Source organism: Paramacrobiotus metropolitanus, unplaced genomic scaffold (genome assembly GCF_019649055.1).
Source record: "Paramacrobiotus metropolitanus isolate TYO unplaced genomic scaffold, Prichtersi_v1.0 Parri_scaffold0000061, whole genome shotgun sequence".
NCBI lineage: Eukaryota > Metazoa > Tardigrada > Eutardigrada > Parachela > Macrobiotidae > Paramacrobiotus > Paramacrobiotus metropolitanus.
This window is the reverse complement of record NW_026570281.1, coordinates 314,267-342,108: the sequence shown is the minus strand read 5'-3', so window position 1 is coordinate 342,108 and position 27,842 is coordinate 314,267. Positions and strand designations below refer to the sequence as shown.

The window sequence follows — 27,842 nt, the reverse complement described above, 5'->3', positions numbered from 1 at the left end:
AAAACGCAATCGATTTGGGAAAAACGTCATGAGGCACTGCGTCAAACACCAGAGCAGGTACACCTTCTGGCAGGGAGCAGAGTGTATATTAACAGTTTTCGTTTTCCCCGACCGCTGCGCGAGCTGCCCGTTACGCGTGATGATCTGTAAATTGGTTTTAATGCTGTCACTGTATATACCCATTATGAAAAACTGCAAACATTTGTTGACTGTCAACTTCTGGCAGACGATAAATAAATTATTTTCTCATTTGAGTTAGCTGCAACAAATATATCTCAGATTTAGTTGTTTTAATTCATAATTTTTACCGATTATTTAAAGACGTAAGTTGTAATTTTTAATTACAACAGGTTCCGTATTGGGGAACCTGAACCCGAACGACGTGTTTCGCCTCTTGTGATTTCCAACTTCAGCTTTCCCGTTTACGTAAGAGATTTACGCTGAGAAGCCAGACTTATAATAGTTATCAGTAGTTTTGATGCCATTCAATGCCGATTTCCATTTGTGAAAACATCCAGCGAAGCGACCGTGTACAAGAGAATTCTCACGTGGATGATCGTGAGTTATTTGTAGCAGTGGGGGAGCTCTCGATTGAGATAAAACGCAAGTCACCAAGTGCGGAGAAAGAGTGCGCACAGAGTTGTGGGTGGAGCATGCTGAGCCTGTTCTGAATCGCAGCCGCATCCTGGGTGCTCGGAGAGTGATCGCGTTCCCTTTGTGCACAGTGAAGGAACTCAGCGGAGACATGGAGGAGGGCGAGGAGGCGCCCGTGTCGGAGCACTCGGCGGAGGCGTCCACCTCGTCGACGAACGAGGGCCCGCCGCACTGGGAGTCCACGCACAGCATCACCACCAGCAGCGACCGCGACAGTCCGCATCCCGAGCGACGCCGTTCCGCGCGTCTCCACCAGCCAGGACGGACCACGCCAGCCACCGCGTGAGTACCCCTTGTAAAAGCCAGTATTTCCCTGCCCCATACACGTGTTTTTTAAATGTTGATTGAGAAGGCTGAAAGGGAAATTTTTATAAAGGCGACGCGGCAAGCAAGATTTGACAGCTTGACAATGAATTACTGGAGCTTTCTCCAAGTGAGCACGCGCTGCTGTTAATCCTGTCTTTTTTAAGTCCTTTGAATGTTACACTTCAAATTGGCTATACCGTCACCGCCACTACTCGGTGGTACATTATATGTATGCGACTTTTCGTTTTCGACTTTTTCCGGAAATTTTCTGTTTGCTGACAGACTTTGCATTACACATAAAAATGAGACCTAGATACGTAGCATATCGGAGGCAATTCAGTGTTCACGCATTGACTGACCTGATTAAGTAAATGAGTACACTGTACACTTGAAGGGCGTGCAGTCTGATGCGCTTTTTCAAGGCCACCAGACCGCTTCAGACTTGATACGTTGTCTACCTTAATTATTAGTGTTTCCGCTTTTCTTTGGGATATGGGTATTGGGTCTTTACTACAGTTTTTGGAATTCTGAAAAGCTAATAATTAAGGCGAATTTCAGTAGGGTGCTTGCTGAAATTAAATCAGCCGTATCACGGATCCGTCGCCGTGATACCGTAAACCGTTCGCGCTGAGCTATTAATATTATTTATATAGAACTTCCGGTACACGCCGTGTTTTGGTTGACAGACGTTTGACTCCATAAATTCAGATATTAAATTACTTAATTTTTCCTCAAATTAAACGTGATAACAGTGTTGCTATAGCGCAAAAGTTTGCTCAGCATATACGAGTACGTATAATTTACTGTGTTGTATTGTACCGGTAGACACTCTGCTGATACGGAAGACGATGAGCGAACCGCTTCGGAGCTGGAGGCCGGGAAGTCGGGAACAACGTCGCCGGCGTCGAAACGAACGACCAAAGGAAAGCTAGAGTACGGCATGAAATATCCGCTCGTGCCGGAGCGCCAGCTAAATCCTGATCTAAACATGGTCAGTAAACTGCGCTTGAATGTCATCGTGCACCGTTGGTTGGTGAGCATTGATCACGGATGTCTTTCTTTTTGTCTCGTAGCTATGGGACGCCTTCTGCTGGCGCTGCCACAAAGCCATCCCGCTGAAGGAGCAGCGGGGCTGTCCGAAATGCGTGCGGGTCTTCCACCGCGCGTGCTGGTGGAATCTGAACCCCAGCAGCAGCCGAGATCTCCCCATGGACACCCACCCGCTCAGTGCACCCCACAACAACCCCAACACCCAGTCGCAGGACGAGTTAGCGCCCGACAACAAATTGTCGGAATGCCTCGATTGCTACGTAAGCTCTTGGAGTTTTTTTTAAATAGTCGCATGTTGTGCTAAGCCAGTAAATCAACGAGCTGGATTTTAATTGCGATTTACGACATTAACTGAAATTTGTCTGCTGCCGCGGTCAGCGTTGCTGTAGCCTTGGTTATACCAAAAAAAGCATTGCGGTTTTAATATTGCAGTGCATTATGGATGAGTCGAGGAGAGCGGACAGCGCGTTCAATCGTGTCGGCATGACCAAATTTAAGAGTTATCTGTCCCACATGATGCGCTTTGTTAATGAACATCTTCCGGAGGTATAATAGTGTTTCCTCAGTAACTTTCTGATATCTGTCGTCTGCATTTTTGATATACTACGTGCGCCATCATTTCCTGTGAAGGTCAGCGTAGCTCCAGTAAGTTCCCGTGTTTTAATGGGGTTTTTGATTTGTCAGGATCGTGTACGGCCGTTCGCTATTCCTGTGATTCAGCAGGAGGAGTGTTCCGATGAAGTGAAGGAGAAATACCAGGAACTCATAACGCATCCCATGGATTTACGCCAGATAGCTAATGTGAGTAGTTGTTCCGGCTGGAGCAATTCTCCTTTGTTTTGATGCGTGATTTTGTTGCAGAATATCGAAGACAACAAGTATCAGACATGTACCAGCTTCCTGGCTGATCTGAAATGGGTGCAGCATAATACCTCCATCTTCAACGGACGTAAGTACTTGGTTGAATGGATTAGTATCAGTCCCTTTCGTATTAATTGTGGTTAACCACCAGCACATTTTATCCTGGCGTTGTTAACTCATTATCGACTGTCTTGCAGAAAATAGCCGCTATACGCATTCGGCTCACTATATCGTGGAGACGTGCCAGAACTTGTGCTACAGTCTGGAATGGTGTATGGAGTGCTTCGAGCGCGGCATGCCGCGGCCTGGCGAGACCATCCAGCACGCCATCGAACGTGCCATGATTCAGCCCTGTGTAAGCACCGAATTGACTCGCGTAATGTGGACGAATGGTTGTCAATCCAGAACACTTGCAATAATTTATTTACTTATTTTTTATATATTTTATTTACGTACTTATTTTATTTTGTTTTTTTTATTTATGTATTTTATTTGTGTACTTAAGTTTAGAAATACTTTTTAAGCTAATTTAAATGGTCAGATTTGTATTCAGAATTATTTCAGTCATTAACATCTGCTGGCTGCGTTTTTTCGTTGAATTTTTCTATCGCATAATTAAGAATGGGTTTACCTTTTAGAGTATTTACAAGTTCGTACGCAAATTTGGTTATTTTGGGAACTTTAATATGAAATATTTGCAGTCTGATCCGCACGCCGTTGTATGGGTGAAGGCGGAGAAGTATCCCATTTGGCCGGCCATAGTCTACCGCTTCAACGGAACGCTGGCCGATGTCCGCTTCTTCGGTGCCTTTGAATTGTTAGTTGGCTTCATTTATGCAGGCCACTAAACCGTCTCCACAATCACTTTTTCTGCATTTGCAGTGGCGTCTTCCCAAAGGACGCAATTTTTATGTACACAAATAAGTTCAGCAAAGGAAAACAGAAGGGCAAGGTCAAGCTAGAGTACGAAAATGCACTTGCGCAATTTCGGTAAGACAATTGCGTGCTGCTGGATAAGTGGGAAATTGGGAATGGAACCTATAGCGGTTGTTTTTTGCAGAAAGCATGTAGCCAAACTGCAACGGATTCCCGATAAGCAGCTGATCGCCCATCCCAAGAACACACCGTTTGACGGGCGTCTGCGCATGTTCTCCGACAACGACGTGGACGCCGACATTCCACCTCCGCTGGTCTCCGCTGAGGTGCCGACAGTGCCCCCCGCGGTGGCCCCCGTAGTGGCTGAGAGAGAATCTTTGGAGAAGTCCTTTTCGGAGTTTCCCCCAATGCTTCAAATCGACGAGACGCCGGAAGAGCGGACAGATAAACGGGATCGGGATCGCTCCAAATCCCCTTCCACAGAACCGCTTTCACAAAACACCGGCTATAAACGAATTCGTTTGATTGAGCCCAGAGAACCCTCACCCGCACCGGAAACACCTATAAAGGAGACGGTGGCTGAAATTCATGCGCCGGAACCCGTAGTAGCCTCTCCCGAGCCAGGGATTCCGGAACCCACAAGCGAAGTGTCGTCGTTGTTCCCAGCCAGCCCGGAACTGACGGAGGTGATCAACTCCAAGAACCGTCGCAAACGACAGCCACTGCGGGTCCCGCGAGCGGACGAAGCGGTAAGTAACGTGGAAAGCTCGGTGGAGACGCAGCCGTCTCTGCTGCACAATGAGGTGTCTTCGGCAGTTGCGGGGAGCAGTGATAATGCTTTTGAACCACTCGATGTTGCCGAGGAATCCGACAGAAACAAACCGGCCCAACTGGAAGCGGATGTGGAAATGGAGATGCCGTCTTTCGAGATGCCGGAGGACGGGCAGGATGTGCGCACTCGCTCGGCGGGTAAATTAGATTCCATTATGAAGCGACCGACCAGCAGTCCGGCCAAAGAAGCCACGGTGACCGTGCCGGACAGTGTCCGCGCCGTCCCCAAGGGCGGGATGCCACCGCGTCCTATGGGGGCCCTGGCGCACGAGTTGAGCAAGGCCACGCTGCCCGCGCAGTCACGATCAGTGTTAAATGATGCCCAGCGGTCGCAAGGCGGACCACAGCAAGACTTATTGAGGAAGGCCGCCCGGAAGGTAAGTCGTAGTTAATTTGTGAGTTTTCGTGGAATATGAATCATTAGAAGAGCGAACACTGAAAATGTGATTGCACGGGTAATGGGAGTTGTGGTGATTTTTTGCAGGGCTTTCCCTCTATGGCTGCCGGCTCCAGTCAGTCGTCTTACTTAATTGACGCGTTGCAGTCGCGCTCCTCGCCACGCCCCCTCCCGTCCAGTGCCGTTTCTTTGGGATCTTTTTCTGATACACCTCCAACCGACAGGCTCAGTGCCTCAGCGGTGAGCGACGCAGACAGCGTGCAGATCATCCCCGCTGACAGTGCCGCTGAGACAGACAGCCGTTCACGGACTAGCGGCAATTTTGGACAAGAAACACTAGGAAGTCTGCTTGCCGCGGGAACACCCGCCGGCGGCACGGGACGCAGCGACAGCGGAGGTATATTCAGCCGTATGGTGCAGACGACAGACGCACATGCGGTCTACGCGAGCCATCGCGGTATAGATGTTCGCAGCCAGATGGAAGTGCGGGCTAGGATGGGTAACTCGAGCGGCACATTGCGCTTCACCCCGTCCAGAAATTCTTTTAGCGAGAAAACCATTCGTTCAACAGGTAGCGCGGTCCTTGGTGCTTTCCTGAAATCTGTGTTGCATTCATCCGAATGTTTTTTCAATAGATAATGCGGATCAGAACGTGCAGAAGCCAATTCTGACTCGCTCGCTAAACAGTCCGACGATGGCGGGCATCGGACGCTTTGCCACTCCGCCGTCGTCTACTGTGCTGAACGGCAGCTTGGCTCGGGCCTCACCCGTACCGCTGACCGGTCTCAACGGGGACCGGATGTCGCCGGCGTTACCCTCTAGCAACCTCCTACGCAGCAATCCCACCTGGAATCCAAACACTGCCGCCGAGCGCACCGCGGCGACAGCCAGCGGCCCCAACGCTAACCGCGTGCCCGGACAAGCTGATACGGCGCAGCTGGTAATTCTTTGCGGAGAGTCACACCTTTTTTGCGATGACTACGTGGCAGTGAGTGTTGTTCTTTGCAGCAAGTGGAGTTGTTCTTACGAAATACGAAGAAGAATATTCGGGAGAGAAAAGCAGACGGGACACAAGCGTTGCGCGACATGGCGCAGATGCACTCGGATGCATACCGTGCTCTGCAGGAAAGCCAGGCGCGCAGCCAGTCGGCGGTGGATAAGATGCTGCAGGATATGCAAGAGGTTTGAATATTTGATCTTTTGCATTGTATTCTACTTCTCCCGCATTAAATGTGCGCCTTGCAGACAATGGAGCAGAACGTGAAGAAATTCGAGATCCTGTTCGCCGTGTACCAGAGCGAAACGGATTTCGCACAAAGTAATCCTTGACTTGGCATTGTTTCGTTGGATTTTGTTGATAGATATTTTTGGTTGCAGAGTCGAAGGTTCAGGAAGTGACGCGCATGAAGGACATAGAGCGTCAGCGCGCCATTACGGCGGCCAAGAGGACGTTATGGGTGAGTGGGCGGTTCGTAGAAACAGCCAAGGTGCTGGTTGAACTAATTCAAAAGAGGTTGTTTAGTGCTGCGTGTGCCTGAAGACCGCCAAACTGTTGTGCTGCGGCGTGACGACATATTGCAGCGAGGAGTGCCAGCGGAAGAACGCGCCCCTCCACAGCATGCACTGCCGACGCAGTGCCGCTGCCGGGGCGCTGGCTAAGGCGGAAGCGGAACAAGAGGCCAGTGTGTATACCCCTTTTGGGCCCCTGACGCGCTGCGCCCACGTGTCGCGCGTCGACAGTCCTGTGGAGTTAGAGGAAGACGCCGCGCTGGACGCCAACAACGGCTGGGCGGCTGACGGGGAGGGAGCGTTGGTTGTGGATGACAGTGTGCAGGACTGACGCTTCCGCACAGTTGTTTGACTTCCTGTTTCTTCTGAGGACCTTAGATCACCATGGGATTGCCCGCTTTTGTGGCACAACGGTTTTTCGGTTCACACATTTTTATAGCCGTTCTTTTCAAAAAGCACGATTTGTGGACTGGATTATGTTAGCCTGTTGGCTACTCTTGCTTGGCTGATTGTGAGGACGATGTAACTCTGACGGCAGTGAATGCAGTTTCAACTCAATTAGGGCTGTGGGGTGTCGAGAATTGCAACTGTACTATGTGTTTTCTCTCTCTTTCGACGTTTCCGCTTGCCTGTTCTGTTTGCTTGGCATGAGTTTGTAGACTGGAGACATCATCATCCGTGCGCCTTTTAGGCCGGCAGATGACCACTGATTTACTCAGTGCTGCAGTAAATTTTACAGAAATCTATTTCCAGTGATTTGTTTGGTCGTCATCCCATTGAGAACTACAGATTAAACTAGCAAGTACCAATCAATACAACAGGAAGCTAAATTTATGCTTTCAAATGGCGTCGTCAAATATTACCGGTTTAGCACTCGCTGATTTAACTTAAAGAACAGGCTTCGCTCGTACAAAAAGGCTCAAATGCATAAATAAGAAGGCCCGGCTACGACTTTTTGCCCCATCCCATCCAGCCTTTGAGTGCCGAGATACCCCCGCCCGCGGCCGCCGCGGCTGCAGCTGGCCCTGTCTTCTCCTTGGCCGGTGCTGCTTCCGCCTTGCCTGAGGCCGGCTTGGCTTTAGCCTTCTTGCTCGCCAGTCGGTCGTCCAGGTTGGGCAGTTTGATGGCTTCCAGCACCAGGTCGAAGGTCACCGGCTTGGCAAGTGCGATCTCCAACTCGTTGTTGGCCTACAAGCGCACAAAGAGAAAAAAGGCTGCAATGAAGAAGCTTGTCAGGACACGCGACAACGTACCTTGCGGTGACGGGCAATCATTTCGCTTTCCAGGTCAGAGAATTCTTCTTTCTGCAGCACACTATAAGCCAGAGCGGCATCCTTCTGGCTGATGACCAACGCTTCCAATTCCGTCAAGCTCTGTTTAGATTCCTGCAAATGTGTTAAATAAACAAACAGCCCGCAGTATAGTAAACGAAACGCAATCGTCCAGCAACTGCACTTGTGTAATATAAAACAAAAGGATGGGGATGATACAGATGCAAAATCTAACACCATCCGTACCTCAGTGGCTTGGGCTTTGCTAAGCGCCTTGACAGCGGCATCCGCGAACTCCGCGGCGCGAGCGTAAAATGTGAGCGCTTCGGGAAATTTTTTCACGCTGACAAAAGCGTCGCCAATATGCAGGGCGCGGAAGCCTTTGTACAGTTGCGTGCTCGCGTTAAGAGACTCCATGAGGGCGGTGCCCGTGACGCCGGTCAGGGCGACGGTCTCGTTGTTGTTCTATACAAAACATCAGTCAGAACAACGAGCAAAGCACGTATGACCGGAGAAGTCAGCCTTGCACGCACCTCCACCATGGTGTCGTAGAGGCGGATGTAGTCCTGCGCCTTGTGCTTTTTTTTCCGCTCCTCCGCTTCCTTCTCGGCCGACAATTTCACCTTGCCGCGCATGATTTGGATGGTCAGCAGCGCTCGCTGATTACTGTGGTGGTTCTTCAGGAAGGTGATGTACGAGTGCAACAGCTGTTGGCCCGCGCCGGCCGCTGGCTGCTCCTTGCTGACCTGCATAAACGACAAGCGCTGCACTCCGATGGACAATTTATTTCCGACTACGCTAGCCCACTCACAGCCTTCTGCTCGTCCTGCACCGCTTGCAGTGCTTCGCGGAGGACGTTCTGTGTATTCTCCAGCACCTCCAGCTTGGCGTCGGCCGTGTCGAGACTATCCAACTGTCGGGCGCCTTCTTGGGCGCTGATGAGCAGACCGCGCACTTTGGCGTTCTTGACCGGGACACTCTTGCCCAGCCAAGATATCTCCGTCTGCGCCTGCTTCTCGCGACTCTGCGCAATCAGCTCCTGAAAATCAAAACAGCCTACTGTTTTCAACACCTGCCTCAGTGGGACTTGCACTTCTTAAATAACCACGGAGATTGATTGATGACAACAGTGTACATAACCAAACGACGTATCGACGTACATCTAGTTTGGCCATAAGACCCTCGCCCAGCTCGGCGGATCCAGGCTTGAGGCGCATCTTGATGAGGTCCTCCACGGCCGACTCGTCGCCGATGTTGTAGCCGCAGAAGCGAATCTGCGGGACGGTCTCGTCGATGCGCTGTCGGTACAGCTGACGCGTCTCTTCATCCAGCGTCGAGGCGATCGATTCGTAGATCGCTCTGAAATCAGTTACAATTTCCATGTAAATAACAAGCACACAAAGTCGCCAAAGGAAAGACGATGTATTTCATACTTGGCCTGCGAGAAGGATTCCAGCGCCTCCCTCCAGGACTCAGCATTAAAGGATACCACGCCCTGCATCCACTCCACATAGGCCTACAGCGCGCAAACAAACAGGATATCATTGGCCAACCACAAAACACAGGCGACCCAAGCAGCCCACCTGCGTTTCCAGTTTGGTGCGGGCGTCCACCTTCAGCGTCTCACAGAGGCGCTGCAAATGCTGGGCGGCACGCGACGCCTTGGCAAAGCGACGCAGCATGTGGAATTTGCGGCGGGGGTGAGCGGCCTGGCCGGCCTCCTGCTTCAGCTGCATGCCGTAGCTCCAGGCGCGCTCGGCAATGAAGAGCGGAATCTGCAGGCATCTGCGCACAATAGCACATTTTAACGCCGATCACCAAAGCGAATCATTACTCGTAACGTTTGCACCCACCGGGCGTCGCGAATGTGGTCGGCCTTGAGCACTTTACCGTGGAAGCGCGTCTTGGTGCCCTGCGCCAGGGAGAAACAGCTGCGCAGACGGTGGATCTTGCGCGCGCAATACTGCCTGTTCCAAGCAACGACGTCAAATCAAATGTGCTTCTTCAATATGGACTCAATGACGTCGTTCCTACCTGTAGCGGACGTAATCACCGTGGCGCAGGCCACGCGCTTGCTGCGCCTCCTTGACCACCTTCAGCACTGCAACCACAAAAGACGCGTCAGACAGGGCCACACACTCCGCACTGCAAATCAGCAATTCAGTCCACCGCCGCACCTTCCAGACTGAAGATTTCATCGGCCGCCGCGCGGGTCTTGTCGCCCTCCTCGCCTTCGCCTTCCATCTCCTCGTCAGCCTCTGGGGCCTCTTCGTCCTCCGCATCTGCCGCGTCCTCCACCGTCAGATCGCGCATTTCGCTGTCCACGTCGTCCACGCTCACTGACGCGCTCGACTTGTTCTTCTTCGACGTACTGGCCATCTCCAGATTAGATTAAAATTTCTATCACAATCAATAACGGAGCTGTCGAGCTTCTGCTTATGATTACTTCAGCAGCACAAATCCTTTCAGAAAGCACGAACAACAGATAATAGTGTCACAGACTCACAGTGTATTCAGTTCCTGTTCCACTGTCAAAAGCAGAATTTTAAAACTTACTGTACTGGGCTAAAATTAAATTTATACTGTGATATTAAATTATTATAATATTTAAGTAAATTGTTTTTACATCGCACCGTACGCTTAAACAGGGGCATACCTTAAACGTGTACAGTAGTTGTGCCGTACAGGTGCACTCTCGGCTTGGTCGTATAAATTTTCTTTCATAAACTCATTTTGCATTTTTCTGTGCAGCGCGGCACCCATTCATCCCCTGTACTCACTTAGATACAGTACAATGAGTACATACATACTTCACTCTTCGCTTGCAACTTCCGACTTGCTTTTATTTTATCATAAAAAACTGCTGTACTCACCAGTCAGAGCTCTACAGTAAGTACTGTACAATCATGCGATATTCCGTTTGTACAGCTTCTGGGTTTTATCACGTTTTTACAAAAGTGGCAAACCTTTCTTAGAGTTCCGAGAATTTGTCATCAGACGAATTTTTTTTCCCGTGTGTATATGATACGTTTTTAACTTTAACGTTCTATTGCTGCTGCAGTCTCCTGTTAAAAGAATTGTGCTACTTTTCAATCCTTTGATCACGTATCTACGGATAATCTGTTTGCTGGTTAATGTTTTTTTTATTGAATTAACTGTAAGTAATTGTATTGTTTGAAAAACTGTGGCTGTCCCCTTTTCCCGTGTTTCGATGATTCAATCTCGAGGAGCGGACGGGATTCAGCGCAGGTGAGTGTCTAGGTCTTCACTGTAACCGTGTAACGACAAGGTTCGATTGTCCCTTTTAATATCGTGGTCCATAAGGATAGAAAAGCCATAAGTTAATGTGGAAGTTCAGTGTACACTGTACAGCGTGTGCTGGTAGCGAAAGGGGTTTGAGTCGTTTGACTGACATCACCCAAGCAGTCAGCCATTCCTCTCTGTTCTTAACCATTGATGGAATGAACTTTAATACGAGAACGATAGATACGCCTTTGGTCGCCTGTTGTTTTTGGCTTTATCGAGACACGAAGCTATAGAATACGGTAACTAACTAAATAATACTGAGTAATTGTTGTGTGGCTGGCGTCACAACAGGATGTTGTCCGTGTACAGTACACTGGAAGCCCCGTAGGTTGTGCTTATCCTTATTATGTAACACTTGAAGAAGGCATCTTGCGTGCAGTGTGGCCATGACACCGTAAGTGATTAGTGTGTTGGTTACAGGGACTGCGGGAACTTCTGATTTGTACATTTGGCTGCGCGGAGAAGAATGATCAAACTGTTCTCGCTGAAAGAGCAGTCCAAGGGCCAGGAGGCGGCCGGGGGCGCCAATAAGAACGCCAAAAAGACCACCGCGGCCCAGCTGCGCATCACCAAAGGTATATTATTTGTGCTCGAAGTGCGTTAAGGAGACGCCTTGACGATGCATTGACAGCTGATAATGCACTAATAACTGATAAGGCTGGCGTGATTAATTTGCAGACATTAGCGATCTGCAGTTGCCCAAGACACTAAAGGTGGAGTTCCCCGACAAGGACGATCTGCAGAATATCCAGCTGACCATCTGTCCGGACGAGGTCGGTCCTCTTTTGTCCGTCTTCAGTTCGCTTTCTCTTGCAAACGATCAATCTGTTCGACAATTTTAATTTGAATTCGTCATTTCTTAATTAACCTTTTGTTTCTTACCGCTAAACTGCGTTTAGGGTTTCTCTCGTTTAGCTTTTTATCACGTTAAGTTTGAGCTGGTTTATGAGTTATTTTTATGCCAAATTTTACGATGTAATTAATCACTCGCATTTTAGAGGTGTAATGCGTAATCACTGTATGCTTGTAACTCCAACCTGTAATTCAAAATTTATTTAACTGTCAATAATATTCGTATTACTATAGTTTGAAAAATTTTAGGTACCTTTAGAGAAATAGTCTTATGCGCGCACTGTAGTAAAAAAGCTTACATTAAAACTTACGTAAAAAATGATCCGCATTTCGGTATTGCAGGGAATTTACCGCAACGGCAAGTTCACCTTTTCCATCAAAATCTCCAACGGCTACCCGCATGAGCCGCCCAAGGTGAAGTGCTTGCCCAAGATTTATCACCCCAACATCGATTACGAGGGCAACGTTTGTCTGAACATTCTGCGCGAAGACTGGAAGCCGGTGCTGACCATCAGCGCTGTCGTCTATGGCCTTCAGTATCTACTCCTCGAACCCAACGCCGATGACCCCCTGAACAAGGAGGCCGCCGATCTCATGGTGCGCAATCCCGCCCAGTTCCACACCAACGTGGCGGAATCCATGAAGGGCAAGAGCGTTGCCGGCCACAAGTTCGACAAGGTGGTCAGCTGAACGGACAGGATAGCGCAAATGGAGACGTCCTAGCCGACGTCTCGCCTTCGTTTCCTGCGGCAGGCGCGCGACACCATCCTCGATGCCGTGATTAGTTGTGATGTTGCATTGTTTCGCAGCGACACTCATTCACTCTTCGTTTGAGCATTTCATCCTCTGTTGGCCATTACTGTAACCCGTTAATTGTCATTTAAGTGATCGCTACCGGGCTAGTCTCCATTTCGTCTGTGTAGTGTGCAGGTGTCTACGTTTTTTCATTGAAAGTCTAACCAACAACATCTCCTACGAGCTCGCTTGCGTTGTTTATTGGTTTTTCGATGCATTTTCTTTGCTTTTGAATTCGCTTGTCAATTAACATAAGCCAATTCAGCAAGCTAAACCACTTATATGGGTAAAGTGCACCTTCTATCACTTCCTAGCGGGTCACAAAATCACAGCAGACAGCACACGGTTTTTCAAGGCGTTAAAAATTAAAAACTCACAATATTTCGTACAAATCAGCATGCAGCCATGCACACAGCGCATTAACAGAACAAACCAATAACTGCAGACTGAACAAATAACTCAACTGAAAAAGTATACCGATCGTAGCACGGAGCTAAGGTCAAAGTCGCCTGCAACAACAAAACAACTGTACAATCTACAAACAGGACAACGCTACACTGCTAAAACTACGTACGGCTAAGCTACAACATTAACGTGTGCGCATTCGAATACCTTTAGCAGGGACATGCTGAAGGGTTTTATTCAGTATCACGGGTGACGAGTCCGGCGGCAAATTAGCCACCTCACTGCATCGAACAAAACCGTATGTTTATTCTCGAAATGTATTCATAGGCACATAGAAGCCTTACGCTTGGTCGAATGCGAACTCCTTCACCAGGTAGCGGGAAAGGTCGTCCAGGATGGGCAGACTGTGCATCGCCACGAACTGCTCCCGACACAGCTGCAAAATGGACAAACCGCGTTATGCTCCATCGAAAACCGAATACGATATGACAGATGAATGTACCAGAATTCACCCACCTTGTTCATGATATCCACGCTGATGGGATGTGTCCAGTAGCTGTCGTGAACGGACACAAAACTGATCCCGGCCCTGCAGCAGAAAACAATTGAGTGTTAATCGTGCGTTCCCGTTTCTCGACAACCCAAATGTGTCTTTTTACGTGCAGGAAACAACTATTACAGGTGTTCTCACCTGGCAGAGTGGAGGCACGTCAGCATCATATGCGTGGAGTCCAAAGAGTGGATGAAGTTGGGCGGGAAGGCGTTTTTCTGCTTCATCGTGTTGATTTTCCTGTAACCAACAACATGTTTTGTTTATAAAGACAAAACAGAAACAATGGAAAAGGCGCAAACAGAGGAAGAGAACTGCACAAGCAAAAACTAACTCACCCCTTGTCGACGCTAAGATGCAGGGTTTGTCGAGATTTCTGGTGTTGCTACAAGAACAAGATCATCATTCCACAGCCACGTTGTTAGAAAAGAGCAGTAGCACGTGACTTGCCTTGGTCTGCTTGAAGTAGGGCTGCAGGACGGGTAGCTGCAACGGTGTAACCCACTGAATGGGCCGTTCGCGGACGGTAGAAATGAGACGAGCGCACTCCACGAACCACTCCTGAATCTGGCGGGTAGCGGTGAACATTTGACGGATGCTGTCGAAGGTCTTTCCGGCCAAGTAGGAGGCGCCAGGCCACGACTTCTCCTGGTCGAAGGCGCGCAAGTCCGCTAGCTGACCATGGATCTGCTGGCGCGCTCCGTAGCGCGTTACGCCATACACGATCGTCATCACCGTCTGTTTCACCACCTGCACGCAACCACATCTAACGTTCATGTTCTGTTATCTGCTGTTACTTTGTTTTCTGCTCAAGGGTCTTCTATTTTGTAAGAATACTGCATACACGTAAGAAAATCTGCGTATACTATCCGACTAATTTTCTGACATTCTCGTAAGAAAACCAGCACAAAAGACATATAGCTAAAACTGCGCTTGCCTTGCGACCAACAAACCCATCCAGCGCTTTCGCGACTTCAATACCACGTTCAGCATCCTGCCGGCGCTCCTCTTCCACCTGCAATGCAACGCGGATGACAGCTACAGTTAGATACCGCAAAGTGCAGACACATCTACAACGCGAGTCGACAAACCGACATAGCGTAAAACGCCGTACAGTTTTGGAATCTACCACATGATGCTGCTCGATTTTTTATGTTCAACTTCAACAAAATTTCAAAACAGAGCTGAACACCAGGTGAGCATACCAAGGCGGCGACTCCGCTGTAGACATCTTGCGGGACCGGAGCCGGGGCTAGATTGACTTGATGTGCGCCTAGGCTGTCGCGTCCCAGGGCGGCGTAATGCTGCAGTCCGTTGCAGGAGCCGTCTTGATGGATGGGGAAGTGGCTGACAAAGCAGCGGTGGTCGGGTGAGCGGGATGCATTAGCGATCTCTTTGCAGCAGGCCAACGACTGCCACGGGTCATCCGAACTCTTCCACCACTGCCGCCCCTACAACGACACGCAGCCAACCCTGTTAACAAGTACAGACGAGCCGGAATATGCAGACGGCACTGTTGCCACTACATACCGTTAAAGGATTGTCAGCCGAATCGAGAATGTCGTCCATTATTTCATTGGCATAGGCAAGCCGTTCAGCGATCGAACATCTACAACACTGACATTGCGCAACCACAGCCCAGGCATAGCATCTCACGCTCGATGGTAATCAAAGAAGGACTGCGCACTGCAACTAATTCGCACGGACTGACCAACTCACTTTTTCTTCAACCCAGTGAGATTGATCAGATGGATCTTCAGCCAGTCGAGACCCTTCTCGCCCAATGGCATCCCCTTGGCGAACAATAAGAGACTGCGGGTCATGTCGCCTCCTTCAAGGAGATATCATTACATAAAGGTTGTCCAAAGATAACCGTCAACAAAGTATCCGATGTAACACTGCTCTGCTCGATACTGATGGACTTACTGCTTACCGAGATGTTGGAAATGTGGTGGTACAGGATAGACGCGTCCGCGAAAATCGATGTTATGCGGGAAATAGAAAACACTGTCGCGGAACTGCAACAAATAATCCGTCACAACTGGACGACTGCGTTATTAGCTGGAGTTTCTGAAGCGTGCGATTTACATGATTGGCAATGGACAACTTATAGAGAGCGTCGCACCACAGGCTGAACATTTCGTTTTTGCGGCGCTTCAACCGAAAGCGCTCTCGGAACACTTCCATTTTCTCAATATTACTCATTCCCCTGCAAACCCAAAGTTTGCTCAGATCAGAGAAAGCACAGTTCTTACACCGAACGAGCGTACTGGGTAAGTTTGGGGAGTGGAAGGCAATCGGACACCGGGGCCGGGATGTCAACGTCCGGCATGCCTTTATTGCGAAAGATGCTAATCACCAGGTCCAGCATCTGCAAAGATCAAGAGATTCGTTTAGAAAGAAGTGCCCAATTTCTATTTTAACCACACAAGGTAAGCAGCGTCGAACTTACGGGCTTGTTAATGATCCATGGCGAAGCGCCTAACTGGTTCAGCGCGTCAAACACCGGGTATAGCTGAGGCGCAGGAGCGCGGGCAACCACGCAGTCCGACGCAATGGCCATTTCTGGCAACCGCGTTAAAACGGCTACAGCAAACATGAAACATTTTCATGGGCTCCAAACCGAATACCGCAAGGTTGGCGGTCAGATCACACTCCAACAAAGCGGTACTTGCACAGCCAAGACACCTACTGTGCTGCAGAAGATATCCACCAGAGCGCACCTCCGTCCACGGTAGCGGCGGCACAATGGTGGGGCACATGGTAGTCTCAAAGGTCAGCGTATCTGGCGACGCGGCCTTATACAGCCGTACAAGCAAAGGATGAGGCTGCAAAAGCACATGGTTTCCAAAGAGTTCCAAGAGCGCACGCTAGCGCAGCGAACAAAAATTACTACTGAAAGCCTCTTGTCTGCTGGACGGCCGCGGTGACCACATACCCTCAGTTCTTCGCAGAGCTCCTTGGCCCGCTCTTTGTATAGTTTGAAGACAGCCGGTGTGTACTGTGGCTCCACTGACTTGATGCGCATGCAGTTGACATCGATCTTCACCTCGTTGACGATGATGTCGTTGAGAAATTTGCCTAGCCGCACCGTCAGCGCCTTTGACCAGACGTGGTCACTCAAAGTCTGCCAACAATCAACACGGCCATGAGTTATTCCTTGCTATCTCATCACGCCAGCTATAACCCTACCGGGTATTTGGTCAGCTGCAGCTCCTCTTCCACCTTCTGCCACTTTTCGCGGCAGTTGTACTGAGTAATTTCCGCGGGATTGTCAAAGTACTTGAAGTACTCTTTGTAAACACTTTCCAGCTACAACAACGCCCATCAGCTTAAGATATCAAGCAGCCCTGCATCCCTATTTGAGGGCTTTATTATTAAGCGCTAACCGCACTAACCCGGTTGACGATCCCATATTTCTGCTTGCACTCCACCAAGTACTTATTCATAACTTTTTGCCCTAACAGCATATCCAGCACCATGGTCGATGGAGAATATCCCTCAGAGCCCTGCGCCAGACGTACGACTTCCTGCAAATTCGCGCTTAATAAGAGCAATTCCAAAGTCTTTTTCGCCTTTGCCCTCTTACCTCCACCAGGATGTCAACATAGTCCTCTGGTTTTAAAGCGCAGAGCAACGGATAGATGTTGACCGCCCGCTGGTTCCGCGTGTGATTCTTGACCACTTCTTTTCCGCGCTCAAAAGCCTTCGTCAACACCTGCTTCCAAGTCTCCTTTTGCTGCTCCCACACTAGCCGACAGGCGGCAGTCTTGGCGTCCAACTGCAGCGGCGCATCTACCGAGCGCACACGCACTACGCTGTGCATTTCCCGCTTCAGCTGCTCGGACAGGAGGGCGGGCCACTGTTCCGGCTTGGTGACACCGCGGTAAGGCGTGTCCATCAGGGTACTGGTGGGGCGCTGATTCAGGCAGCGCAAGATTTCCGGCTCGTAGGGAAACAGACGGCGGATGGGAACCATCTTCCAGCCGGGCTGCATTTGGCGGATTACTTCCAGCACCTTTTCCTTCTCGTCCAACACGAATCTGCACTGCTCGAACAAAACCTGGAAGCTGATTTTCTGCGAAACCAACACATGATCACCAATGTAGACAACATAAAACGCTTCGCTAGACTCCTCGTTCGTCTATACGGCAATGAACGTCGAATCACGGCCTGCAGAACAGCAAGCATACCTCTTCCGTCATTTGTCTGGCAATTCGGCGGGCTGTTTTAAGGTCCAACGTCGGCTGCCGTCCAAGAGTTTCTAGCGCCAAAGCGAAAGACTGCGCATCTGGTTTGATGCGATCGGATCGCATCCAGTGGAAGATCTCCTTGATACGATCCATTCTGCCCTACAACGCACAATCCCTGTGTCACGGGCAATAATCCACCTGTTTATGGGCTGAGTCGGTAATTACTGATTGTAGCAAAAGACGACAGGCTGTGATACTGCTTAGTTTCTGTCAGTTAAACCTCCGGCAAACGCATAACCAGCATACCTTCTTGGCAAATAAGTTCATCAACAAATTGCACACATCTAAATCCAAGACGATGGCTCGATCAGCTGGATCAGGATATTTGTCGCGGTAGAACATGAAAGCACCGACAGCCGGGGAAGCCTGAAACATACAAATATAAACAAACACCCCAAATCTCGCGCAAGCAACATGAAGGGCCGGCCCACGTCTGTTTCTCTCAGAAAAGAAAAACCCAAGCTTGCAGGCATTCTCCGGGGCAGCAAGTAACCTTACCATATCAGCGTGCGTACATGCCAAGATGTAGGCCTTGAGCGTGGAGTTCAGATTTTTGAGATTAGCCGGTCGCATTCTGGCCTCCACGCGGCGCTTCTCGTTATACTCCGCTGCCAGCGCCTCCTGCTGCTTCCACGACGCTGCAGCCACGGCAGACGATGCCTCCCACCTAGCGGTCTTTCTCGGGCCGACAGCCGGAGCCGCGGGAGAAGAAATCGGCTTTGCGGCCGGAAGTGTACGCGACACTGATGACGCCAGCGACAAACGGAAGTCGCTGACGTTGGACAGATGGTCCTGCTCCAGATAATCGGGATCACGTACTTGCAGCGCGGCAAGGAGATCCAAGCGGCCATCGCGACCGCCCTCAGGAGCGAATGGAAGAAGGGCAGTCTGGCTGGCAGAAGACGTCGGGACAAGGGCACTCTTCAGCGGCACCGCTGGGTCGCGCAGTCGCACGAGGGCACCCTTCCTTCCCGGTTCCTCGATTTTTGATTCAGTTCTGTTGGATTTTTCCGTCCTCTCCCGCTCACGCAACTGCCTAATGCGCGCTTTGAGCTGGTGACGACGCTTATGGAGCACTATACAAACACACCTTGTCCATTTAGACACTCAAACAGGCTTACGCCACTTGTATTTTTATGTCCAACGTGGCTCAAGATGGCACCGAGAGTCGAGCGACACTTACTCTTGATGATGTCTAGGTGCTGGCTGGTGAATACCTCAGCGTTCTTCTTGCCAGCCTTCTTCGTCTTTCCCGAAGACGGCGCAGGCTTCGTTGAGGGGCTTGCACTATTGGGGGCAGCTGCTCGCGCGGAAGAAATATTGTTTGCCGACAACTCCGTAGACTGAATGGCTCTGACTTGGCTGGGTTGCTGCTTGAGACCAACCCGGGACGAAGAGCCTACCGCCGCACCGCTGCTGCACCCTGCAAGCGCACTCTTAGCTGACTGAGCAATGAGCATGCTTATAGCCTGATGGCTGATAGTGCTTTTATACGAAGATGACAGTGCCCAATGTGCAAATAATGCAAGCACCATACCTCTGCGACTAATAACCATGCTGTTTTCAGAGTAACGAGCAGTATGGCTCCAGCGAAGTACACTCGAAGCGTCCACAGGGCTGCGCGTTGCAGCCAGGCGCTGGCACAGGCTCAAAGCACACCTTCCGCATATCCTATCCATAATTCAATGCGGCAGCACCCCCACGACATCAAATATGTACGACCACAATGTCCAGGCGAGTGTCTTATGGATGAATCTTACAAACTTTCGATGCCGTGGCTTGTGCCTTCGGAATCTGGATTCTACACGATAACACACAAGCTCGTTTTCTGGAAATGTGCGCCTGCGCTCTGATTTCGTAACTCTGCAATCGGCAAGCGCAGCTGTAATAACGCTGCTGTCGCCTGCAGTAGGTTGCTGTGTATTGCTCGATCACATGCTTCCGACCGCAACTGCGCTGCTGTTAACAGTGTTTTGAAAAAAAATGATTTCTGCAATATGATTTCTTCAATAATCAGCTCGGCAGATTTTCGAATCTATTCTGAGTATTATTTTATTAATTAGGTTTACCGTTTATGATTTTTATTTTTTATTGTTGAATTTTTAAAACTGATGCTTTGCGCGATCCACGCACATAAAATTGGTTTGGTGGATAATATGATTTTAAGGGTAAAGTGAGCTCAGTGAAATCGTTGTGATTTAAACTTGTAAACCTGTGATCAGTGGGCCAGTCACCAGTGGCCAAGAACAACAATCGGAGATACACTTCTAATTCTGATCAACCTAACATGTTCCATCAGATGCGCTTGAGCCTGTCAGAGTGTGGCGCTATGCGAATAGCAGGTGATAAATGGATAAAAGCGACTGTGAGCAGAAATTTCCCGATCTTTGGAAGAGGCCAACATCGTTACCGTGGATCGAGCGCCGTGGTGGCTCGTGGACACCTTGTGCGAAGGGAAGGAGCAGGACTGCAAGGGACCTCCCACAGCCACTTGCTGCGTCGTTCTGACGAAAGGACAGCGTTGCAGAACTCGCTCATAAATCGGCCATTATCCGCAAATGATGTGGCCAGTGCTCGTTGTGTGTCGGGCTACCTCCTCCCCTTCCAGTCTGCCTACCCCGCGTCGCAGCCTCGCGCTCCGCTGCATGCGCAGCAGCAGCGCGCCTTCCGTACCTCCGCGCCTTCACACTTGGCCTTTCCACCGCTGATCGCTGCGCTGATCCGGGTGGTAGGGAAGCCGGCTGCAGTCCTTGTTGGCAGGTAGCGTAATTGCGCTGTAGCACAGAAACAGTAATTGATAACTGTTCCGCTGTTGATAACTGGAAGTGATCGTACATTTCTCCATGTCTGACTGGGCTTTTGTATTACAATTACAGGTATGCTCGCAAAATGTGGGCGGAAGTTCCCCCCGAAGATCGGCAGCGTTACTTTAGACTCTACAAGCATAAGCTCGCAGGTGTGATGGTGTTTTTGACTTATCAGATCATCCGTTTCCGGTTTAGCTTCGGTAGTTTGACTGGAGCAGCTTTGGTTTATCAGTTATCTTATCAACCTTATAAAAAATTTCCAAAGTTTGCGCAGTTGATTTGCTATACGTACTGTAGTATTACAGTGGCTGCTGGCTTGCTCGCTCTCTTCGCCTTCATTTACTATGAGATGCACGTGGAGGAGACGCCCTTCACTAAGCGCAGAAGATTCATCGTTTTCACGCCAGATCAGTTCGCCCAGATTACCGAGCAGCAGCGCAACATGGTCGGTGGAAGGATTTCTCATAAATAATGCATTGGTATATAAAGCTATGCTTGACTGCAGATTCTGGAGTCGATGAAGGAGCAGTTGCTGCCGACACGGCACCCCGCCTACAAACAAGTCAATCGAGTGGCCATGCGCCTCGTCAAATCCAACGTGGACATCCCGCTCATCCGCGATCAGAAGTGGAGCGTCACGCTCATAGGAAGTAAGGAGAAGAACGCCTTCGTCTTGCCGGTAAACTGCTGATCAATTCCATCGGATGTAGTCTGTCAAACCAGTACGAGCATAATTCCTGGTCTGATGCAATTGTGTGTATGGATTACTGTAGAGTGGGCACATCTTCGTCTTCCTGGGAATGCTTGAGATGATTGGCAACGATGACCAGTTGGGTGTGGTTTTGGGACACGAAATGGCGCATGCTGTACTTGGCCACGGAGTAAGCGTTTAAGTGTTTGGTTCTCACACGTTGCACCCGTTGGAATAACCTGAACAATGCTTGTTATCAATAGATGGAGCAGGTCAGCGTGATGCATTTTGTCGATTACATTCTCATTGCGGTAAGTCAGATTATTATTGTGCTGAGGCTGGTTGATATGTTAAATGTGCAATGACTTGGATTTTGTTTGTAGTTGATGAGCGTTCTATGGGCTGTTTTGCCTTCCGATATTATTTCCGGGATCACAACATGGGTCATGAACAAAGTCGTAGATGTCAGTACTGTGGCTGCGATTTTTTTAGCGTTACAGCGTTAACAATTTTTTTCGGTTATTTGCTTTTCATAGTTGTTGCTAAATCTACCCTACGGCCGCCTGCTAGAGAACGAAGCCGACGAAGTGGGCTTGATGCTGTCTGCCAAAGCCTGTTTCGACGTGCGCGAGAGTGTGGCCTTCTGGGAGCGCATGCAGTTGGTTGGCGAGTTCGAGGGTGACGTCGCCGCACAGATGCCTGAGTTCCTCAGTACACACCCTTCAAACTCCACCCGAGCGCAGACTCTGAACGCTTCGCTTCCACGGGTAAGAAGATTTGCGCTCGTTGGTATCGGAACACTTGTCAGCTTTCATAACTCAACCGTCGCTAATAGGCTATAAAGCTTCGCACCGAGTGCAACTGCCCACCGTTGCCTGCCCGCAATCCTTCTACGGATGTGGCTAGTTTGAAAGCCAAACTTGAGCAGGCCAAAGTAGTCGACGATCCGTGGAAACCATATGTCGTTGTCATCAAATAAAGCCTACAGATTTTAGTTAATTGATTGTCTTTCTGCTACAAAATTCTACAGTACCGGTTTACTGTTGTGCATTTAATTTTGTTATACTTATAACTAGTTTGTGGAGACACAGTTCTGTTGTCCTTTGACTTTTCCTGCTTTTATTTTTAATGTGTTTTTCTAATAGATTATCGGGTGTGTGAAGCTTCCACTGTAACGGTGTAATAGTTTTATATCAAATATCCCGCCGAAACGATCAATGTTAACTTACTGGGTGGTTGGTATTATACAGTACCTACGAGACGTGTAATCAAAGATTCAAAACCATGTTACTTTTAAAGTTCAGAACATACAGATATCACTCTAGGGCTATTAAATAATTATTGTTATTACTCAATGCACCGCATCATTTCTGATCTAGTGAAATCCTGCTTACAACTGCTCAGCAACAAATCGTTTAAAACTGCAGCGAGTAATCAAACTGTAGTGTACATTGCACCCAAAAGTGTAACAAGGAACCGAAAACTTGTTCAAATAAAACAAAACAACAATGCAGGAATGAGAGAGCAGCCGCAGCAGCAGGCGAACGAAAACATACTGCCATACAAAACATGAGATTATGTTATACGTCGATCAGGGACACTTCTTGCCCACGATTCCCTTGCCGGCCTCTTCGTAGTCGCTACGCGAAATCCACATGCTCTGGAAGGTGCCCAGTGAGCCGAGAATGGAGGCGCCCGTCCATGGAGCAAAAAGACGTTCACTGGAGCGTTCCGGACCGCTGCCAGTGGCGGCCGTGCACTTCAGCTTCATGGAGGTGGTGCTGCGACGTGTGCAGTCGGCGGAGATGCGCTCAGCAAAGCCAGTGATGCAGCTGTTGCCACCCGAAATGAGGATGTTGCCCCACAGCTGTGGACGGACGTCCTGGTCGGTGATGGTCAGGCAGTTCTGGATGAGGTTGCTCATTCCCATGGTGCTGTTGATGCTCGGCGGTTGCATCTGCATTCCCGAGAGGGCCGTTCCCGCGCTGCTGCCTGAGCGAATCAGGCTCGGATCGAAGAGCATTTCCGGTACCTGGAAGCGCTCGGGCCCAAACATGGCATGATAGCCTGTGGGAAATTCGTACTCTCGGGCCTCCAGACCGTCGGGATTGACGTCGTGCAGCGGCGCATCGGATACGGCCAAGATCTGCTTGAAGTCCTCCACCAGTTCGCGCACTTTGCTCTCGTGAAACGCGGTAGATGCTTTGGGAAGAGCGATCTTCTTAAGATATTTGGGCGGCTGCTCCAGTTCTACGTTATCCTTGCTCTTGATCATGTACTGTGGAGTCAGGTCGATCTTCATGCGCTCCAGCTCGCGTCGGCATTCGTTGCTGATGAAGTCACCCGCCAAAGGGCTACGCACCATCGTCGGCACCAAACAGAACCCTTCATGCACCGCACAGGCGGTTGTGTGGATCTTGCCGCTATCCAGCACCAGACCACTGGATTTTCCGTGGGCAAAACAGGTCAGGACAGGCGATTTCACGGTGTAGAACGCCGATGCTTTGAACTTTTCGAACATCAACTCGCACAGCTGCTCGCGCTTATTTTTCGTAATCCACTAAAAAGAAAAGTGCACTGTTGCAGTCACAATCCAATTAATGCGATAAAAAAATCGTGCGATCAGAAATATTATTGTTATCAAATTTCCATTACGTACTGTAGCCGCTAGATGAAGTGGCTCCACAGAGTCTGGTATACGGGAAAATGCAAGCCCAATATACACACATTGCTCCGTGCAGACTTGTTTTTGATTTCAAACAATTTTGACTCTGATGCTGACGTTCTACATGTTTTACCGAGTTTTCTTATTTTTAGCAACGACAATAATTATTGTTAGAGCATAATGTCAGAGCTCTGATAGTTTTCAATTTATAAACCTGGTTTGTTGTGGTTTTTGGGTTGCCCCTGGCAGGGCAGGCAACAGTACAGTACTAATATCGAAAAGCAAAGTGTGCGTCTCCCGGTGGGAGGAAGGCTCGTGTTCAGTGCCCGGCCAGAGGCAGGCAGCGGCCGGATCTAAAAGTGGAGCCACTTCATCTAGCGGCTACAGTACTGTAATCTCTTACGTACTCATTTTCTAAAAAAACGTTTATAGACATTCGCACTACTTATACGCATTAATCAAGCACTGCCAAACTAGTGCAACAGCTTTAAATGAGAATCCTTTTGACCATTGCAGATGAAAATAGTTTTTAGACATACCCCATTAAAATATCACCTTATTACAAAAATTAGATTTCTTTTAACGTTGAGGCGGAAATAGTGCCCTGGTTAGCGCAAAAAAAATGATCAACCATAAAATGTATGCTAGACAACAGACAAGTTACAACGTACCAATGGCTCGGAAAAGAGGAAAGGATGTTGCGATGAAGTGACAGGACGATGCTTATTTAGAGCAAACTCCATAATGGAATAGAAAGCGTCCCAGTTGTCAATCATGCCGTCCAGTATGACGCCGCTAAAAACAAATGAGTGTCGTGCAGTACTAGCGCTTAACTCTACTGCCGAATGGGTAACGCAAGCCATCCTGATTAGCGGCTGTCAAGCAGCTAACAACGGCAGCAGCAGCGTATCCCCCATCAGCAACTGGCTGCTCATTTAACCAAGATTTCTTCTTCGACAAAAAAGTTAAAAGTAGTATCAGTTAATCAGTAGTAATTATACCTTTCAATCTCGAGGCCTTCGCGGGGATTCATCAGCGCCTGCGAGCTAACAATGTACCGCTTCTCCTTCTTCATCTCGCCTACAAAACCCTGGGATCAGCTACTCTATACCGCCACTAGCAAGCACATCGCACCGTTAACAGCATTCCCGTTGGCATTGCTAGCGTCGGTGGTGGCCGCGCTGAGACTGCTGGTGCCGTTGCCCGCTGTTGTTGCTCCGTCCCGCAGGTTCTCAGTCATCACTACGTCATCGTTCTCATTGCGCTCTACAATCAGTCAAGTTCTTAAATGTTTCTCAAGTATGCACCACGGGCATTTCACAGACAACTGACAAATAATTCAATTCCTGCAGGGTCTTCACTAACTCTTCGGCCAATCGCAATTGCCAACTAAAACTATGACGGATGTAGGCTTAACTCACCGACGACTTTAATAATTTCCTCGACGTATCCAATGCTCATCGGCAAAACAAGGGTAGGCGCTTCTTCTCCGGCATGCCCGTAGCGAAAAGAAGAACTGCCATAGTCCACAACGATGGCGTTGACGTCGTCTCCCCCCACCAACAACTGGCTGCTCATTTCTCTAAGGTTTCTTCTTCGACAGAGAATCAAACTCTGCTATCAAAGTATGCACTCTAGATCCACAAACTGCAGCAAATCAATCAAATTTTACTATCGGTTATAATCTATAGTCTATACCTAACGCAATAAGTTCAGCAAAAGAAATCTTATGAAAAAGAAGCTGGAAAGCGGAAGCGTGAAAGATTCGTTTGCATGCTGCCTTGCAAGCTTTAAACTTTTACGCTTGCAATCGCCTACGGGTGGTCCTTACGGTACAATAAGCACAATACAGTCTACTGTACCGTAATATCGGTTATCCCAAGGCAGATCTCAATACAGGAGTGAGGCGAGAAGCGGCTCACGTAAAGCGACAAAATCTTTCAAAGGATTTCAACGTATTGCGCCGTGGTGCAGTGGTACTGCCTACGCGGATCTAACGACGTAGCCGGGGTTCGATTCCCCCATCGGCGCCTTTTTCAGCCGTTTCTCGGTTTCCCTCGGCTTGCGCCCTGCTTAGATGGTAGCAGATCACGGTTCGATCACGGACCTATGGTATGAGACTGGTGTGCTAACCTCGAACGGGAGGAACAGAGCAAAAACGAATAAAAAGATTAAATGAATAGAGGATGCGGTGAGCCGGAGCCGCCGCTTAAAGGATCGCTTAGTCTCACTACGAGGACGTAGCGAAAGCTGCAAAGGGGTGTGAGGCGAGAAGCGGCTCACGTAAAGCGACAAAATCTTTCAAAGGATTTCAACGTATTGCGCCGTGGTGCAGTGGTACTGCCTACGCGGATCTAACGACGTAGCCGGGGTTCGATTCCCCCATCGGCGCCTTTTTCAGCCGTTTCTCGGTTTCCCTCGGCTTGCGCCCTGCTTAGACAGGCAACCCCACTGAGGGCGGGATTTGCAATGACGAAAGCGCTAGAGTAGCCCAAATTGCCAAAGAACACCGTAAAAGCGAGAGTTTTTTAAGCTTTTCAAAGCTTTTTTGTGTTTCTTTAGTCGTTTTCACTCTTTTATTGCAGTTAGGATTTTATTTCTAATATAAAATAAGCAATGGGAAGAGGCAACATGATTAAGTACGGTGCGGCAAGTTGCAAAGCGGCTGTTGGCAACTTGGATTCTAACTTTCTACCGGTATACGGCAAAATTATTACTGCACGAGTTGGTTTTATTGATTGATTCCAACGAAACTTTTCAAACTCTAAGAAAAAACGGCTGTTGGCAACTTGGTTTCTACCGGTATACGGCAAAATTATTACTGCACGAGTTGGTTTTATTGATTTATTCCAACGAAACTTTTCAAACTCTAAGAAAAAAATGAAGCAGATACTGAACTGAACAATGTGAAAAATTAAAGAACTAATTGGTAATAATTTACATGGAGAATACCGAGATATAATCACGCATCGGTGATTTACTCGTAATATGAACTAGAGCCCTGCAGGAGCCGAGCCGCTCGGCTCGGCTCACGAGCGCTCGGCGCCCGCGAGCACTTCGAGCGAGCAGGCGTCGTTTTGCGAATTTGCGAACGAGCTGAGCAACAGAAAAAAAGTTGCGAGCGAGCCGAGCGAGCGGGATGGTCGGGTGCGAGCGATCGCGAGCCTACAGGCTGACATTGTGCGAACTGGAGAAGTTTCTAGTACAAAATCACATTGACCGACCTGAAAACGGTCTTAAACAACCGTCTCCTTCGCGCTTCGCGCGAAGTGACTTACTAACTTTCCTAGACCGGTTGGGACTCATGACTGAGGTTTGATATTCTGTAGCTAACAAAAACATTATTTGACGGGTTTCTGAATCAGTTGAATGCTTCCTAAGAAAGGTGCATTTAAATTTTCGGGCGTTCTGTTACATGTATTTATTTCAGACTAAATTAAGAAAACTACATCCAGTTGAAAACGAGAGACAGGTATTAGCAAAAAAATAAAACTGTAGTGAAACGGACTACCAGTATGGAGATATAAGTGATTGTCTCTGAACATCCTATTACACTTAATGAGTTTTTTTGTGTTGGTGAAAAGCTTGGTATAATTAATTCTTGCGAAAAATTGATACGTAAATTTCTGCCGATCTCACGAGCGAGCCGATTTGCCAAAATAAAATTACGAGCGAGCGGAAGCAAAGAAAAATTGGAAAACGAGCGAGTTGAGCGAGCGGCGGTTTGGGCGCGAGCGAGCTGAGCGAGCAGCAAGTTGCAGAA

The 27,842-nt window shown here is 49.0% G+C and overlaps 6 protein-coding genes across 11 annotated transcripts; 3 read left to right on the top strand and 3 right to left on the bottom strand.

Annotated features, from left to right (window-relative positions):
* Nucleotides 1–184: 184 nt before the first annotated feature.
* Nucleotides 185–7,261, top strand: LOC129593386 (MYND-type zinc finger-containing chromatin reader ZMYND8-like). 2 transcript variants are annotated; one of them, XM_055489669.1, is made up of 17 exons: nucleotides 185–426; nucleotides 577–936; nucleotides 1,786–1,951; nucleotides 2,034–2,270; nucleotides 2,443–2,556; nucleotides 2,695–2,811; nucleotides 2,872–2,959; nucleotides 3,069–3,226; nucleotides 3,573–3,688; nucleotides 3,754–3,861; nucleotides 3,932–4,955; nucleotides 5,063–5,546; nucleotides 5,611–5,915; nucleotides 5,984–6,157; nucleotides 6,221–6,293; nucleotides 6,353–6,432; nucleotides 6,498–7,261. In XM_055489669.1, exons 2-17 carry the CDS (start codon nucleotides 746–748, stop codon nucleotides 6,813–6,815), a joined length of 3,753 nt encoding a protein of 1,250 aa, XP_055345644.1. In that variant the 5' UTR covers nucleotides 185–426; nucleotides 577–745; the 3' UTR covers nucleotides 6,816–7,261. The 2 variants fall into 2 exon arrangements, with proteins under 2 accessions (XP_055345644.1, XP_055345642.1); XM_055489667.1 differs by having other exon boundaries at nucleotides 574–936.
* On the bottom strand, nucleotides 7,231–10,425 carry LOC129593387 (signal recognition particle subunit SRP68-like). Of its 3 annotated transcripts, XM_055489671.1 has the most exons (12): nucleotides 10,262–10,423; nucleotides 9,933–10,155; nucleotides 9,790–9,856; nucleotides 9,609–9,722; nucleotides 9,339–9,540; nucleotides 9,189–9,271; nucleotides 8,916–9,114; nucleotides 8,567–8,794; nucleotides 8,289–8,501; nucleotides 8,002–8,220; nucleotides 7,738–7,869; nucleotides 7,231–7,672 (listed from the first exon to the last, which is right to left on the bottom strand). In XM_055489671.1, exons 2-12 carry the CDS (start codon nucleotides 10,132–10,134, stop codon nucleotides 7,430–7,432), a joined length of 1,902 nt encoding a protein of 633 aa, XP_055345646.1. In that variant the 5' UTR covers nucleotides 10,135–10,155; nucleotides 10,262–10,423; the 3' UTR covers nucleotides 7,231–7,429. The 3 variants fall into 3 exon arrangements, with proteins under 3 accessions (XP_055345646.1, XP_055345647.1, XP_055345645.1); XM_055489672.1 differs by having other exon boundaries at nucleotides 7,738–7,857; nucleotides 9,933–10,425; XM_055489670.1 differs by having other exon boundaries at nucleotides 9,933–10,423.
* A 161-nt stretch (nucleotides 10,426–10,586) lies between these two features.
* LOC129593388 (NEDD8-conjugating enzyme Ubc12-like) lies at nucleotides 10,587–13,014 on the top strand. Its single transcript, XM_055489673.1, has 4 exons — nucleotides 10,587–11,004; nucleotides 11,482–11,636; nucleotides 11,740–11,834; nucleotides 12,256–13,014. Exons 2-4 carry the CDS (start codon nucleotides 11,528–11,530, stop codon nucleotides 12,601–12,603), a joined length of 552 nt encoding a protein of 183 aa, XP_055345648.1. The 5' UTR covers nucleotides 10,587–11,004; nucleotides 11,482–11,527; the 3' UTR covers nucleotides 12,604–13,014.
* Nucleotides 12,922–19,758, bottom strand: LOC129593385 (DNA-directed RNA polymerase, mitochondrial-like). Its single transcript, XM_055489666.1, has 25 exons — nucleotides 19,454–19,758; nucleotides 19,100–19,339; nucleotides 18,415–18,992; nucleotides 18,163–18,282; nucleotides 17,857–18,015; nucleotides 17,253–17,741; nucleotides 17,062–17,193; nucleotides 16,856–16,975; nucleotides 16,602–16,790; nucleotides 16,356–16,491; nucleotides 16,116–16,249; nucleotides 15,934–16,034; nucleotides 15,752–15,872; nucleotides 15,597–15,681; nucleotides 15,383–15,494; nucleotides 15,194–15,272; nucleotides 14,869–15,114; nucleotides 14,601–14,678; nucleotides 14,114–14,413; nucleotides 14,002–14,048; nucleotides 13,805–13,903; nucleotides 13,630–13,702; nucleotides 13,458–13,549; nucleotides 13,321–13,394; nucleotides 12,922–13,217 (listed from the first exon to the last, which is right to left on the bottom strand). Exons 1-25 carry the CDS (start codon nucleotides 19,593–19,595, stop codon nucleotides 13,168–13,170), a joined length of 3,996 nt encoding a protein of 1,331 aa, XP_055345641.1. The 5' UTR covers nucleotides 19,596–19,758; the 3' UTR covers nucleotides 12,922–13,167.
* Nucleotides 19,759–19,948: 190 nt separating this feature from the next.
* On the top strand, nucleotides 19,949–22,716 carry LOC129593247 (metalloendopeptidase OMA1, mitochondrial-like). 2 transcript variants are annotated; one of them, XM_055489462.1, is made up of 9 exons: nucleotides 19,949–20,676; nucleotides 20,793–20,872; nucleotides 21,029–21,168; nucleotides 21,229–21,402; nucleotides 21,497–21,604; nucleotides 21,678–21,725; nucleotides 21,798–21,878; nucleotides 21,951–22,181; nucleotides 22,250–22,715. In XM_055489462.1, exons 1-9 carry the CDS (start codon nucleotides 20,204–20,206, stop codon nucleotides 22,391–22,393), a joined length of 1,479 nt encoding a protein of 492 aa, XP_055345437.1. In that variant the 5' UTR covers nucleotides 19,949–20,203; the 3' UTR covers nucleotides 22,394–22,715. The 2 variants fall into 2 exon arrangements, with proteins under 2 accessions (XP_055345437.1, XP_055345438.1); XM_055489463.1 differs by having other exon boundaries at nucleotides 20,644–20,676; nucleotides 21,021–21,168; nucleotides 22,250–22,716.
* A 19-nt stretch (nucleotides 22,717–22,735) lies between these two features.
* On the bottom strand, nucleotides 22,736–26,491 carry LOC129593248 (actin-like protein 6B). 2 transcript variants are annotated; one of them, XM_055489465.1, is made up of 6 exons: nucleotides 25,942–26,491; nucleotides 25,501–25,726; nucleotides 25,214–25,345; nucleotides 25,081–25,159; nucleotides 24,751–24,874; nucleotides 22,736–23,974 (listed from the first exon to the last, which is right to left on the bottom strand). In XM_055489465.1, exons 2-6 carry the CDS (start codon nucleotides 25,655–25,657, stop codon nucleotides 23,006–23,008), a joined length of 1,461 nt encoding a protein of 486 aa, XP_055345440.1. In that variant the 5' UTR covers nucleotides 25,658–25,726; nucleotides 25,942–26,491; the 3' UTR covers nucleotides 22,736–23,005. The 2 variants fall into 2 exon arrangements, with proteins under 2 accessions (XP_055345440.1, XP_055345439.1); XM_055489464.1 differs by lacking the exon at nucleotides 25,942–26,491 and having other exon boundaries at nucleotides 25,501–25,841.
* Nucleotides 26,492–27,842: the final 1,351 nt, after the last annotated feature.

Bases quoted from the DNA above. Each gene is read 5' to 3' on its own strand.
- LOC129593387 (XM_055489670.1), bottom strand. From the start codon at position 10,134: ATGGCCAGTACGTCGAAGAAGAACAAGTCGAGCGCGTCAGTGAGCGTG. The intron at 9,857-9,932 runs GTGCGGCGGTGG...TTGTGGTTGCAG, and splicing joins TGAAATCTTCAGTCTGGAAG to TGCTGAAGGTGGTCAAGGAG. The intron at 8,502-8,566 runs GTGAGTGGGCTA...TCGTTTATGCAG, and splicing joins TGCAGGACGAGCAGAAGGCT to GTCAGCAAGGAGCAGCCAGC.
- LOC129593385 (XM_055489666.1), bottom strand. From the start codon at position 19,595: ATGGATAGGATATGCGGAAGGTGTGCTTTGAGCCTGTGCCAGCGCCTG. The intron at 14,679-14,868 runs GTATGCTCACCT...GTTGCATTGCAG, and splicing joins ACAGCGGAGTCGCCGCCTTG to GTGGAAGAGGAGCGCCGGCA. The intron at 13,550-13,629 runs GTGGGTGAATTC...TCCATTTTGCAG, and splicing joins GCGTGGATATCATGAACAAG to CTGTGTCGGGAGCAGTTCGT.
- LOC129593248 (XM_055489465.1), bottom strand. From the start codon at position 25,657: ATGAGCAGCCAGTTGTTGGTGGGGGGAGACGACGTCAACGCCATCGTT. The intron at 25,346-25,500 runs GTGAGTTAAGCC...GACTGATTGTAG, and splicing joins GGAAATTATTAAAGTCGTCG to AGCGCAATGAGAACGATGAC. The intron at 24,875-25,080 runs GTATAATTACTA...ATTTGTTTTTAG, and splicing joins GAAGGCCTCGAGATTGAAAG to CGGCGTCATACTGGACGGCA.
- LOC129593388 (XM_055489673.1), top strand. From the start codon at position 11,528: ATGATCAAACTGTTCTCGCTGAAAGAGCAGTCCAAGGGCCAGGAGGCG. The intron at 11,637-11,739 runs GTATATTATTTG...ATTAATTTGCAG, and splicing joins CCAGCTGCGCATCACCAAAG to ACATTAGCGATCTGCAGTTG. The intron at 11,835-12,255 runs GTCGGTCCTCTT...TCGGTATTGCAG, and splicing joins TGACCATCTGTCCGGACGAG to GGAATTTACCGCAACGGCAA.
- LOC129593247 (XM_055489462.1), top strand. From the start codon at position 20,204: ATGTTCCATCAGATGCGCTTGAGCCTGTCAGAGTGTGGCGCTATGCGA. The intron at 20,873-21,028 runs GTGTGATGGTGT...GTAGTATTACAG, and splicing joins CTACAAGCATAAGCTCGCAG to TGGCTGCTGGCTTGCTCGCT. The intron at 21,726-21,797 runs GTAAGTCAGATT...TTTTGTTTGTAG, and splicing joins TCGATTACATTCTCATTGCG to TTGATGAGCGTTCTATGGGC.
- LOC129593386 (XM_055489669.1), top strand. From the start codon at position 746: ATGGAGGAGGGCGAGGAGGCGCCCGTGTCGGAGCACTCGGCGGAGGCG. The intron at 2,960-3,068 runs GTAAGTACTTGG...ACTGTCTTGCAG, and splicing joins TACCTCCATCTTCAACGGAC to AAAATAGCCGCTATACGCAT. The intron at 3,689-3,753 runs GTTAGTTGGCTT...CTGCATTTGCAG, and splicing joins TTCTTCGGTGCCTTTGAATT to TGGCGTCTTCCCAAAGGACG.